This window comes from Molossus molossus, unplaced genomic scaffold, assembly GCF_014108415.1.
Source record: "Molossus molossus isolate mMolMol1 unplaced genomic scaffold, mMolMol1.p scaffold_m16_p_6, whole genome shotgun sequence".
In the NCBI taxonomy this organism is placed as follows: Eukaryota; Metazoa; Chordata; class Mammalia; order Chiroptera; family Molossidae; genus Molossus; species Molossus molossus.
In genome coordinates this window covers 23,494,053-23,507,124 of record NW_023425399.1, presented here as the reverse complement: position 1 = coordinate 23,507,124, position 13,072 = coordinate 23,494,053, and the positions used below count along the sequence as shown (strand labels likewise).

General features: G+C 54.0%; 1 protein-coding gene across 5 annotated transcripts in view; it reads left to right on the top strand.

Annotated features, from left to right (window-relative positions):
• The window catches only part of HM13 (histocompatibility minor 13), a 39,369-nt gene extending 29,431 nt beyond the window's left edge, over positions 1 to 9,938 (top strand). Inside the window, exons 10-13 of one of the 5 annotated variants that reach the window (XM_036244035.1) lie at positions 878 to 980; positions 5,223 to 5,308; positions 7,145 to 7,291; positions 8,181 to 9,938. In XM_036244035.1, the coding sequence (XP_036099928.1) occupies positions 878 to 980; positions 5,223 to 5,308; positions 7,145 to 7,291; positions 8,181 to 8,280 (436 nt within the window). In that variant the 3' untranslated portion in view covers positions 8,281 to 9,938. Of the gene's footprint in view, positions 1 to 877; positions 981 to 5,222; positions 5,309 to 6,689; positions 6,838 to 7,144; positions 7,292 to 8,180 lie in introns of those variants that run through there. The other 4 variants (XM_036244031.1, XM_036244034.1, XM_036244033.1 and 1 more) reach the window with 4 other exon arrangements.
• Positions 9,939 to 13,072: the final 3,134 nt, after the last annotated feature.

The following is a 13,072-nucleotide window of genomic DNA, read 5'->3' as shown; positions in this document are numbered from 1 at the left end:
AGAGGCCATGAGCTGGCCTGTGAAGGAAAGTCATGTAATGGCAGTGCTGGGCTGCGTGTCACTCAGCTGTTCTGGGGCCGATCTTGGATAAATCACCTCCAGGAAGTCACTGGCATTTTATCCTTGTAGTCAGCATCTAGTCATTATACACAACAGATTACTACATTGTGTGTGCACTGCACCTAAAAGTAATAACTTAGCTGTACAGTTTCTCTAAAAGCACGGTCCACCTGTATCCGATCCCCTGGGTTTTTCAAAATGCAGGTTCCTGGACCTTGCCCCAGACCTGTTAGATCAGACTCCCTGGGAATTGAGCCTAGAACTCCATAGATTTTTCTTGTTGTTGTTGTTTAACGTTTTTATTGGTTTTTAGAGAGAGAGAAAGGGAGAGGAAGAAAGCATCAATTAGAGGGAAACATCGATCGCCGCCTCCTGCATGCCCCTACTGGGGATCGAGCCTGCAGCCTAGGCTGTGCCCTGACCTGGAATCGAACCAGTGACCTCTTGCTTCGTGGGTCCAAGCTCAACCACTGAGCCACACCAGCTGGGCGAACTCTGTAGTGTTTTGAAAGCTTTCTGGGTGATTTTTGTGCTAGCTGGAATCTTAAGCCACTATTTGAGGTTATAGCATTTGATACTCACAACCACTGGGGAGATTGTGATTTCCCCATTTTGCAGATGAGTAAATTGAGGCTGAAAGAAGGAAAGTGACTTGTCCAAAGACACATAGGTGGGGCAGGTCCAGAATGTGTGCCCACCTGTGGGCTCTCCCAGCCCAGAGCTCTCAGCCAGCCCACAGCCTCCAGGGTCTTCCCAGCTCCCCTCAGAAGGATGCCTGCATCTAACCGGCCCTCTTTCTCCCCATCCCTTCCCGAAGCTTGAAGAAGAATACCCACACCTACTTCTACACCAGCTTCGCGGCCTACATCTTCGGCCTGGGCCTCACCATCTTCATCATGCACATCTTTAAGCATGCCCAGGTGAGTGGGCCGCCCTCGGTGTGTCGGAGACGCTTCCCTGCGGCAACAGGCGTCACAGGGTGTGGTTGTCACCTACAGAGGTAGGCAGTCCCCAGTGGTGTCAGAGCAAGCATGTCTGATTCTCTCGGCCTTTCACTCGTGGTTGTTGCAAGATGACTGCCTCTGCTTTGGGCAGCACACACATTAATGGCAAGAAGGGCAAACCCCTTCCCAGAACCGTCTTACCAGATTTTTGCCCACATCTCATGGCCCCAGCTTGCAGGGAGTCTAAGAAAGAGTGGAAGTGACTTCCCAGCCTCAGTGGAGGGAAGAAGGGTGGGCTCAGAAGAATGGGGTTGGGGTGGAGGGTGGGTGTGTCAGCCCATTGCCCACCCTGCCAGACGAGATAAGACATTAGGGTCCCCTCCCCCACCCCCCAGCTGGCCAGGCTCTGCCTCCTGTCCCACCGAGATGGTACTGAATTGCCACAGAGTGAACCAGGGTGGGGTGGGGCTGGAGCCACTGTCGGTGTGACCTGAAGACGGGAAGACAGAGGACAAAGCAGGCAGACAGAATTCCTCTTCCCTGGAAAAAAGAGCACTTCTGTGAGCCAGGCTCTGCTCAGTACTTAAAGGGGGTCATTGTGAACAGGTGAGGGAACTGGAGTTCAGGTGCCAGATGGCAAGTATGGGGTGGAGCCGAGATTCAAGCCTGTGTCACAGGGAAACAAGCCAGACTCTGAAGCCCGACTTGGAGAGGCAGTGTGCAAAGGAGGCTAAGGGAAGCCAGACCCTGCCATATGCTAGTTGTGGGACTCTGGGCAGGATGCTGAACTTATGCTTGATTTTTCTCATGGATGGATAAAAACAGAAAATGAGGGTAAACAATAGTAGCCACCTTGGAATTGCTTGAGGATGAAATGAGTTAATATAAGTAAAATGCTCAGAATCATGCATGGCCCAAGCAGTATTATTCAGTCATTGTTGCTGTTCCCCAGCCCCAGGGCACCAGCCATAGAGGAGCCACCTTCAAATTAATCACAGGAGCTGTTTGTTGACCAGTTACTCTGTGCCAGTCACTGTGCTAAACCTTTTTGCTTTCACTTGTTTAGTCTGTATAGTATTTACATATCTACACTGTGTATGGGGTGGATCCCAGTATAATTTTTCAGAAGTACCAAGGTCCTCTACCCCGTAGGGGAGCCATCTCTCCTTCTCTTCTGCTCTAAACAGCCTCGGGTCTGTGCAAGCTGAGAGTGACCTACACCTGGCAAGGACGTTGCAGAGAATGATTGAACCTGGATTGGGAAAGGAGCTCAGACAACTCCAACTCTCAGCCATTCCAAGCCCAGAGCCATTTCCCCATCGGCCACCAGGTGGCAGGCTTGCCTTCTGCCTTGGCTAGATCCCACAGAGATTCCATTGGGAGCTCTCACACAGCTGTGCAAAAGCAGGAGAGGTGGGGGACACTGTGGCCCAGACAGAAAAGGAGACTTTCCAGGGTTACACAGCAAGTCAAGCTGGGCCCCAGCTGGAACCCTGGACTTTTGTCCCCTAGGCCCAGGCCTGTACTACTCCCCAGCAGCAGCCCAGCCATTCTCCCTAGTCGTCCATGTGGGCATCTCCCTGAACATAGGGGCAAGGGGAGCCTGTTCAGTGAGGTCTCACTCTCTCTTCAAGTCACAGGCAGTCCCAATAGCAGCAGTTCCCTAGGTAGGGTTGTCCTCTGCATATGCAGTCGTCAACCCACTGAGCCTCTATCGAAAAGCCACTCTAAGCCAGGGGTCTAGAAGCCTTCTAGAAAGGCCCTGAGAGACGATCAGGTAACCTCATTGTACAGAGGGGGTTGGGGGAGTGGTTTAGCTGTGGTCACACAGCAAAGCCAAGGTGTAGTGAAAAACCGGGAGTCCAAACCCCCTGCTCACCTCCCCAAGTTGTACATCCCAGCCTCTCTTTTAGCACTGACTTTCTTTGGAGAGGTTCCCTGGTGCCCTGAGAGGAAAAACCAGTAGGCTCATGTCCTCCTGATAATTACGAACTCACTACCTCCCAAAGGAGCCCCTCTCGTTGGCTCTGAGTACTGCTTTGACTGCCTCTCACAGGTTCCGCTGCAGTCCTTTGTCATTGTGGTTTCTGTTACTCTTGGCCCAAAGCCTACTTCATAGCAGAGACCTGATGCCATGGGAGAAGCTCAGCTGCCCAGGTTCAAATCCAAGCTCAACCACTTACAGACACCTTGTGTTACCTTGGGCAAGTCATCACCCCGTTTGAACCTCGGTAGCATCGTCTATAAACTCAGATCCTAGCCTAGTCGGTTTGGCTCAGCAGTTAGAGCGTCGGCCTGCGGTCCAGAGAGACCCGGGTTCAGTTCCCGCTAAGGGCACATACCTTGGTTGCAGTTTGTCTCAGGCCCTGATTGGTCGTGCGGGTAGCAGCCACTCGATGTGTCCCTTTCACATCGGTTTCTCTCTCTCCCTCTCTCTCTCCCCCCCCCTCCCTCCTTCCCTTGCTCTCCCTCTCACCCTCGCACTCCCTCCCACTCTATCTGAACAAAAAATGGAAAAATGTCCTCAGGTGAGGATTTTTTTTAAAAAAACCTCAGATTCTAGTATTTACAGTGTTATTAGATTCAGGGGTAATGTAATGTGAAGTGGGTAGTTCACAGCCCGCTCATGGTGGTTGCCAAAAAATGATCTGAAGGTCAGACTCAAGGGATTGTGGAGCCCTGTTTCCTGCCAGGGATGATGTCTCCTCACCCAGTCATCTTCAAGACACCCTTTTAACTCTGCGAGCACCCAGGAAGACACCATTTGCTTAGTATTTGCCAGGCCCTCTTCTGAGTGCCAGGAATCCAGCTGTGAACAAGACAGCTGTGACGCCAGTCTGTAATGGCGTAGGGCGTTCTGTTCAAATTGTCAGAGAATGCTGTGAAGAATTTCAGGGGCCCTGGCCATGCAAGTGAAGGCTTCCCCGTGGAAGTATGGCCGAGCTGAGCTCTGAAGGAGAGGTCGAGGCAAAGGGGAACTTCATCAGGCAGAGGTCCTGAGGCCGAAGGTGACAATGAGGACTGAAATGAGGCCAGTGTGACCAGAGTAGGGCAGGTCAGGAGGAGGCTTCATGGGGGCCTCAGGCTGCTGGGAGCATAGAGGGCCACGGAGAGTTGAACAGTAGAGTGACATCCGGCTTCCCGAGGCTGCAAGGAAAAGAATGGCTTTAGAGTCTAGTATGCCCAAGATTTAATACCCAGTTTGCCTTTCAGACCTCTGAGGCCTGGGCTGTCCCCTCCTCCCAAAGCACCAGCCTTCTGTGCACAAGGAGGATACTCACAGGGGATGTGGAGATGGACTGAAGCACCCCCTGGGAGGCCTGAGCTCAGTGTGCACAGTAGGTGCTCCATGAACAAGGGCCCTTAGGATAACTGCCATCCTCCAAACCCAGGTTTGCCTGGCCTCAGCACAGGCTGTGGGCCCAGACCACCAGGGTGGGAATCCTGGCTGAGCCAGTGATCAGCTGGGTGTCCTCAGTACCAGCCACAGCAGGTGCTCCACCCGCAGCCGTTATGTCATCATCATCATATTATTGTAGCAGCATCTCCTGGAACATTTGTTAAAAATGCAAACTTCTTAGGCCTTGGCCAATGTGGCTCATTAGATTGGGGCATTGCCCCATGCATCGAAGGGTCGCAGGTTCAATTCCTGGTCAGGGCACGTACCCAGATTGTGGGTTCAATTCGCAGTCAGGGTACATATGGGAGGCAACTGATCAATGTTTCTCACATCCTTGTTTCTGTCTCTCATCCTCTTCCTTCATTTCTGTCTAAAACCAATAAAAATATATCCTCAGGTGAGGTTTTGGGTGGGTGGGTTTGTTTGTTTGTTTGTTTGTTTGTTTGTTTGTTTGTTTGTTTTTTAAAGCAAACTTCCAGCCCAGACCTAGAGAAGGAGGGTCTCTAGAAATAGGACTGGCCCAGGAGGTACAAGTTTGAACCTAATGTCCTAGCTGATAGGATGCTGCCAGCCAGACTCTTGGGCATCCTTAAAGCCCTGCATACTTGAGTTTCTTTAGGTTTCTTGCCTTCTTTTCCAGGGAGGAACAGCCCTGGTCTGGGAGTCAGGAGCCCCAGATTCAGGCCCAGCCACTGACTCGCTCTGTGAACCTGGGCAGTAGCTGTCCCTGTCATGCCCTGGAAAGGGTGGAATGATGGGCATGGCCCCTAGCAGGTTTCCTGCCCAGCATTGCCTCACTACCCTGTGTCCTCTTACAGCCTGCCCTCTTGTACCTGGTCCCCGCCTGCATCGGCTTTCCCGTCCTGGTGGCACTGGCCAAGGGAGAAGTGACGGAGATGTTCAGGTAAGAGGGGGCAGGGAGCAGACGTTTGCATGGCACAGGTACACCTGCAGACAGCCAGTGGAGCTGTTTGTACACGTCTCCAGGGGAGCATTTTTCCCACTACCAGCCCCACCCTTTGCCCTTTCCACTAGCAGGTGGGTGCCTGGCCTGTGGGCACTAGCAAGAACCTTTCTGTGGGCCAGGAGCCATGGGAGGGCAAAGCCATGGGCCTCTCCAGCCAGCTCCCACAGCCAAAGGCCAGCTGGTCTTGAAAAAGGACTGGCTGGTGTAGAATTCCTCCCCCATCCTTCTGCCAGGGCTGCCTAATTGTCAGGAGTCCTGAGTCCCCATTGACTGTGCCACCTTGTGACTCCAGGCTTGTCCTTCCCCTCCCCTGGCCTCAGTTTTCACTTGGGAATAATAAGAGGGCTCTAGTGTGGCAGAAAACGCCCCAGATTAGAAATCAAGTGTCAGTCCCTGTTCAGCCATCTCTGGCTGTAACACACTAGCTGGTTTCTCTCTATCTCGGTAGCAACATACCCCTTCCCCATGGCCATATGCACACTAGCCACTCCCCAAGGCCTGCGTGACTCCAGCAGGTGTCTGCTCCCCAGCACCACTGACCCCGCCTGCCAGGGACCCAGAAATAGCTGCCAGCTTCGATTGAAGCTGCCCACTCAGGCCTTCCACCCAGCTCCACCTGTCTGGCCTCCAAGTTGTCCCTCGAGCACCCGCCAGGGCCTTCTGTGCACCTGGCTGCCTCCAAGGGAACCTGTGACTCACCCCTCCCCCGTACCTGCCCTGCCTAGAAGCCCCAGGCTCCCAGCCTGCCTGCCCCTATCTCTTGGCCTGGTAAAATCTATGGACTCTGAGACAAGGCATCGGGTGAAATAGGGGACAGGTCTGGGGGCGCTTTGGGGGCAGAGGTGGGACCTGATCTCTGAGCTCAACACCTGCCCTCAAACTGGCTCTCATCCAATGTCAACCCCACCTCACCCCATGGGGTAACCTCTCCAGGCCAGTACTATTGTGCTCTCAAGCTCTGAACACTCCCAGCTGGAACAGAGGGTACCCCTTTCACCTGTTAGTGCTTGGTTTCCCTAAATGTTCAGCCATAAGGGCATGCTGCCTCCCTTTCCGCCCCCACCCCTCAGGAGATAAAAAAGCAGCCCTGGCCAGCTTGGCTCAGCGGTTGGAGTATTGGCCTGCGGACCATAGAGTCCCAGGTTCAGGTCCCGCTAGGGGCACGTACCAAAAAAAAAAAAAAAAAGCAGGTGGTCTCTCTCTTCTCTTTCTGTCCACCTCTCTCCCAATTCTCCACTTTATCCTTTGTTTTACTTTTCCCTTTACTGGTGCCCCCCTCCTTTTAAATTAATTAATTTATTTATTTATTTTTAAATAGGTAGCACATGTATGTGGTTCAGAATTCCCTAACTGAGAGGGACAACACTCTCAGCATCCCAACCACCCCACCGAGGCCGGCTCTGTCCCAGTGTGTCTACATTCAGTCATCCTTGTACCTAAGAGCAAATATATGGGTACATATTCTTGCCCAGATGGTGGCATCCTCGGAGCATTTTGCATCTTGGTTTTTCACACAACAGCACATCTGAGAGATGTTTCCAGCAGCCGCAGACGTCTAGCGCCAGCTGCCCAGTGTCCCCTTATATCAGTACATCTTTCCGTTTTCACTCTCCAAGTAATACCAGCTCCTTTCCAGAGAGGCCGAAAGTGCAGAGAGAGACCAAAATAAGACAGTTCCGCTCGCTGCTCCTGGAAGAGAAGTCTCTATCCTCCTTTAGTCTCTTCTTCGCCATCTCTTTTTTCTGTCTGTCTGTCTGTCTGTCTCTCACACAGCTACGAATCCTCAGCGGAAATCCTGCCTCATACTCCGAGGCTCACCCACTTCCCCACGGTCTCGGGCTCCCCAGCCAGCCTGGCTGACTCCATGCAGCAGAAGCTAGCTGGCCCTCGCCGCCGGCGCCCGCAGAATCCCAGCGCCATGTAATGCCCAGCGGGTGCCCACCTGCCCGCTTTCCCCCACTGCCCCGGGGCCCAAGGTAGGGCAGACACCCCAGCCCCAGTGAACTGGGTAGGGAACATTGCCAGGGGCAAGCGACAGGAAACTGCTCCTCCACAACCATAAGGCAGACCCTGCACCCCGCCATGAGGCCAGGAAGCGGGGCAGCTCGAACCTCAATGTCCTCACCAGTAATGCGGCACCCTCATGAAAGTGGATGTCAATAGCCCTGTAGTAGTACTGTTACTACTCATTGTACATAGATACTCTTGGGCAAGTCACTTTCTCCTTTCAAAGCCTCTCTTTCTTCATCTGTAAGTGGGCACATTCCTGCCTCATGGGTCTGATCTGGTGAGGAAATGTGGGCATTGTCCTTGGCATGAACTCAGTTGCTTAATAAGTGGAGCCCATAGTAAGAGGTAAGCCAGCGTATCCGCCTTCAATAGTGGCACCTTGCCACTTGCCAGCAGAACAACCCCCTGCCTGCTCAAACCCCGGGGCCGAGCCCTGACTTCTGCCATGTGGCCTAAGAGTCAGCCATCTCCCATAGCCTCAACCTGGCTGCCCTTTAGTTTCCTCACTGTCTCCAGTGGGAGGTTCAAGAAACTTCAACTTGGTCCACACAAGCCAAAGCCCAACCTTGCCTCCATTTGCCACTGACCTTGCCGCCTCTCGGCACTATTGGGCACTGGGAAAGCAGTGCCATCTGTCACAGTAGAGCCAGGCCAAGCACTAGGAAAGGCTGGGCAGTGGATAGGGGCTGACGTTCCTCGTGAGCCGAGGAGTTTGCCTGGGATGGGATGGCGGGGCCCAAGGATTCTCCTCTTCCCCTCGTCTAAATGTGTTATTTTTATTGTTTTGGCTTTTTGTCAGTTATGAGGAGTCAAATCCTAAGGATCCAGCAGCCGTGACAGAATCCAAAGAGGGAACAGAGACCTCAGCATCAAAGGGGCTGGAGAAGAAGGAGAAATGATGTGGCTGGTGCCTGCCCTCATGAGGGCCGCCAGGCAGGCAGGGAAGGACCAGCACAGGCTTGCACAGGCAGAGGGTGCCGGAGGCCTGGCAACTCCGGGGAGGGGCGGGGCAGCAGGATCCTGCAGTGACACCTCTGTGGCCTGGTTCCCTCTTCCCCTTCTCTGGCCTTCTTCTGCCCCTCCCTGTCACCTGCAGGCAAAGGAAGCCCCCAGCTTCCCCTACTGCCCCAGGTGCCAGGTGGAAAAAATGGATCTGATTTTTAGATTTTTGTATTGTGGACTGACTTTGCCTCACATTAAAAATGCATCCTGTTGCCCAGGCAGACCTCTGAGCTCCTAGAGGGGTTCTCTGCACCCAGCATCTTACATTGGATCTACTAGCTCTCACCCTCCCACCCAGAAACCTTTCTGTAAGCCCCTTCTTGGGGATGGATTGTCACAATCTGAGGAGAAGCCCTGACTTCTGGGCCCTTCCTTCCTGAATGCCCACCCAGTGCCTGGCCAGTCTGCCAATTCAGCACCCCAAGGATGCCCTCTGGCCAGCAGAGGGAGCCCACGAGCCCTCTCCCACTAGCCATCCAGTTGTCCTGGCCACTGTCCTCACACACTAGGGGGCAGCAAACATGTTGGACAGGTGCTGGCTGTGCCACCTCTCCACCCACCCATGAAGGGAGGCAAAGAGGTTGGTGCCAAAAGACTGACTTCACTCGGCAAAGGGACCAGTATCTGAAAAGGCAGAGAAATGGGCAGGGCCTCATGGTCCCCAGGGAATGGTTTAGATTTTATCCCCAGGTTGGCAGGAACCAGCTTCCCTGGTCCCAATGTCGACAAGGCTTCAGCTGGAGAGCACCTGGACTCTGTCGCCGTCGAGATCAAGGCCCCATCATTGTCATTCTTGGGGCTCTTCCTCAAAATGACTACTGCAAGGCCAGAAAGATCCTGAATCTAGGAGCACCTCTCCCCACAGCAATGCTGGTCACAGCACAAGGGCCAAAGCCACTGGAGAAGCAGGTTGGGAGGGATTGGGCCCAGTGCTTGGGAGGCCGTCCAGGCCCGAGAGCTGGAGCTCGAAGGGCCAGGGTTTCTATGACATTTGCAGAACACAGCAGCCCTTGCCTGCCGGAGGAGCCCAGTGCACTAGGTGAGGTGTCGGGTCACTGGGTGGAGAAACTGAGATGGGAGGGGGTGTCCACTGGCCTGAGACTCAGTCCTCCAGCTCCCAGCCCAGGGCACTCCCTTGACCAAGCTTCGGGTTCAAAGGCTGAAAATAACTGACTTCCAGACAGTTTGGAGGTGCCTAAAGGACAAGGATGAGCAGAGAATCAGAAGTATTTGTAATAACCTCACTAGGTATTGAGCTGTTACATGTACCAAGCACCTCAATACAGGATTTCACTTAATTCTCACAGTCAGGCCCAGGTGATATGAACCCTGTCATGCAAGTGAGAGAGTTGAAGCATCTTGCCCACAGATACGGACTTGTCCTCAAGCAATCTGACTTCCAGAGTTCCTAAGGACTGTGCAACTCCTCTCCACCTCTTGGGCCTAGGATTCTATGGAAAGGAACACAAGTCTAGGACATCGCAAAGGCTTCTAGCCAGGAGGGTCCCTTTCAGGGGCTTCTCCATCTCTTCCGACTCCAGCCGCCTCCGGAGGGAAGGCCGTGTGGTCCTGGAACAAGGCCCCTCTGAGGGCAGCAGATGGGGCAGGCAGCCCAGGCACACAGTGCGGTTGGCTGTGCGGCCCAGGGCCCACAAAGGCCTCATTGAGTCACCACCGGCCCCCGGCGGAGGCTGAGGTGGCAGTGGCGCCGGGCGCCCGCCACCTAATGACCGTCCTGGCCGGGCCAGATGTTCCACAGACCTCGGCAGCGGCCATCCAGGGCCCGCCCGGCCAGCCGGCACCGCAGAGGCCACTCTAATTCCAATTAACCAGCTTCAGCTGAGCAAACAGCGGGCAGCGGTGGCCCAGCCCGGGCGGTAGGCCCGGCCCGCAGAGCCTCCGAGTCTAGACTCCAGATGTGAACTGCCACCGCCAGAGTCCCATGGAAAAATGGCAACAGGCCGGCACGGATTGGGCCTGCAGGCCGCACGCTGGAGACGCAGGGGTGGGTGGCTGGGCGGGGCCCTGGATGGGCCTGGTTCCAGCCTCACCCCAGGGTGGGTGTGGATTCTTGAAAAATTGCTCCAAAACCCCCAACTTCTGCCCCTAGCTTTTTAGGTGCCCCTCTCTGTGTCTTAGTCTCCTTAACTACAGTAGGTGGGAGGGGACAGCAAGGAGAAGGCCAGCAGTACTGAGAGCCCCTAGTGCACAGGCTATTTCATTTGTATTCACCGTGTGTCTAGCATTATGCTATGCATTTCAGAAATATTTTATTATAACAATTCTGTGAGATAGGTACCATCATTTTTACAGATAAAGGAAACTGAAGCAGAGACATTAAGTTCCCAGAGGGAATTTGAACCTAGGGTGCCTGGCTTCCAAGACCATGATGTTCACCAGAGGTGCTGTTTGACATGCCAGGATACTGGATTCCGAGTTCCATTTCTTGGGGGTGCACACTGGAAAAGAAAATGAGAGTCTGACTGAGCAGGGCTGGCTGCCATGATGGGACCGGAACGGGCCTGCCCACTCTGTACTGTTTCCTCAACTGTGAAATGGATAAGAACCTTTCTTCCAGGCAACGCTCCAACTTGGGGGGTGTAAAGCCTTGAGATGTCCTTCCAGGCCTCGGGACCAGGTATGAGCTGGGCACAGCAGGGAACACAGGACCCGCCAGGACTGGGGCTGAGTTGTGCTGGGGAGACAGACTTGAAATGGATTAATAAATGGATAATGTCAAGACCTAAGGCAGAAAAGCTGCCTCCAGCTCCCACAGTTCTGGCTGGGGTCCCTGAGGGGCAAGGCCAGAGCCCCCGGAAGATCCAGGAGGTCAGAGTCCAGCTGTCCTTGCACAAGTGAGAAAACTGAATACCCCCAAAAGAGGCCAAGACTTGACCGGGGTCTCATAAGGCGCGGGTACCAGAGGCGGGCGGGGCCTTGCACTCCCTGCCGCCCCGCTCTCCCAGAGCTCGGGTTCCCTCCTTGATTCCCGGCTGGGCCGTGGGAGGCGGAGGCTGAGGAGCGGCAGGAGGCGGCTGCATCCTGCCCGGGTGCGGCAGGAAGGGCCGAGCGGGAAGGAAGGCACACCCCCTCCCCCGCCGCGGCCACACCTGGGCTCTGCAGGCGGGCAGGGGGGCCCGGCCGGCGCCTGGCTCCAGCGAGTCTGGGCCGCCTCCCCGCGCCGCCCCGCGGGGGCCGCCAGATGGGCCGGCCGCCCGCCCAGCGATGCAGGCAGGAAACGCCGCCCCGGCTGCCTGGAACGCGGCGGGGCGGGGCCAGGTTGGACACGCCCGCCGAAAGGGGAGGGGCCACGAGGCCGCTCGCAGAGCCTTGGTAGCCAGTGTGAGACTTTGGGTCTGGCTCTGCCACCTGCCAGCTGGCTTTCCTTGAGCAAGTCACGTTCCTTCTCTGTGCCCCAGTTCCCCTACCAGTAAAACAGGGCTGGCTGATTAGCACCCTGTGATATCAGGGCGGTTTTCCCCTTCTGTTTCTTGGTTTTCTTACCCGGAAAATGTGTCCCGCGATGAGCCCTCGCCAGCACCCAGCCGAGTGCCCAAAAGATGAGGGCACTCAGTATCGGTTGAATGTGCTGAATGTCCCAGGTTTGAGACAGTCCTGAGGACCTGGCACATAGTAGGCACTTAATAAATGGACACGCTCACATTATCTTGGGTCTACTGCTTACCAATGTGTGACTTTGGGCAAGTGGCTTCTCGTCTCTGAGCCTCAATTTCCTCTTATGCCTGAGGGGCGGCTGTGAGGACAGTGAAATGTCCATGGAGAGCACATATGGTAGGTCCTCGATAGGTGACATTTATGGAAGAATCTACAAGATGTGTAAAAGAGTAACTTTAAGGGCAAGGAAGATACAAAAAAAAAACTGGGTGTTTGGGGAGGAAATTTTTGCTGTATATGTAATCTTATCAAAATGTTGAGCCAGGTGAACTTTTTTTCTTATCCTCACCCGAGGACATTTTTGCATTTATCTTCAGATAGAGTGGGAGGAAAGGAGAGAGAGAGAGAGAGAAAAACATCGATGTGAGAGAGACACATGGACTGGCTGCCACCCACAGGACCCCAACTGGGGCGGGGACAAACTGCAACGGAAGTACGTGCTCTTAGTGGAACCAAACCCGGGCCTCTGGTCTGAGGACCGACGCTCTAACCGCTGAGCCAAACCGGCCGGGGCTTTAAAAACAAATACAATTGAAAATTAAAATAAATCCAGCCCTAGCAAAAAGAAATATTTTATTTCCATCTGGCAAAGGAACCATCTAAAACTCATAGGGTCTGAAACCTGCTCAGGGTCACAAAGAGCGAGGAAATGGCAAAGATGAGATCTGAATGCAAATTTGCTGGATTCCAAATTAAATATAAAGAGGAGTGAGAAGAGGAAATTCACTTCTCTCATTTACTCTTCATCATTGCATCCAGGAGAGGACCCCAGTCTGAGTAGAGGGAAAAGTCCAGCAGAATGAAGAAGAGTAAGAGATGAGGAAAGGTGAGCAAACCCCACAAGGCCAAGCAAGGAACTTAGGTTTTATCCTGGAGGCAGTGGGGAGCCAAGGAAGGATTCTGAGCAGGGGACTGGCATAGTCCTTTCTAAGCATTAGAAATGAAGACGAGCCCTGGCTAGTGTGGCTCAGTTGGTTGAACATCACCCTGTGCACAAAAAGGTCACTGTTTCGA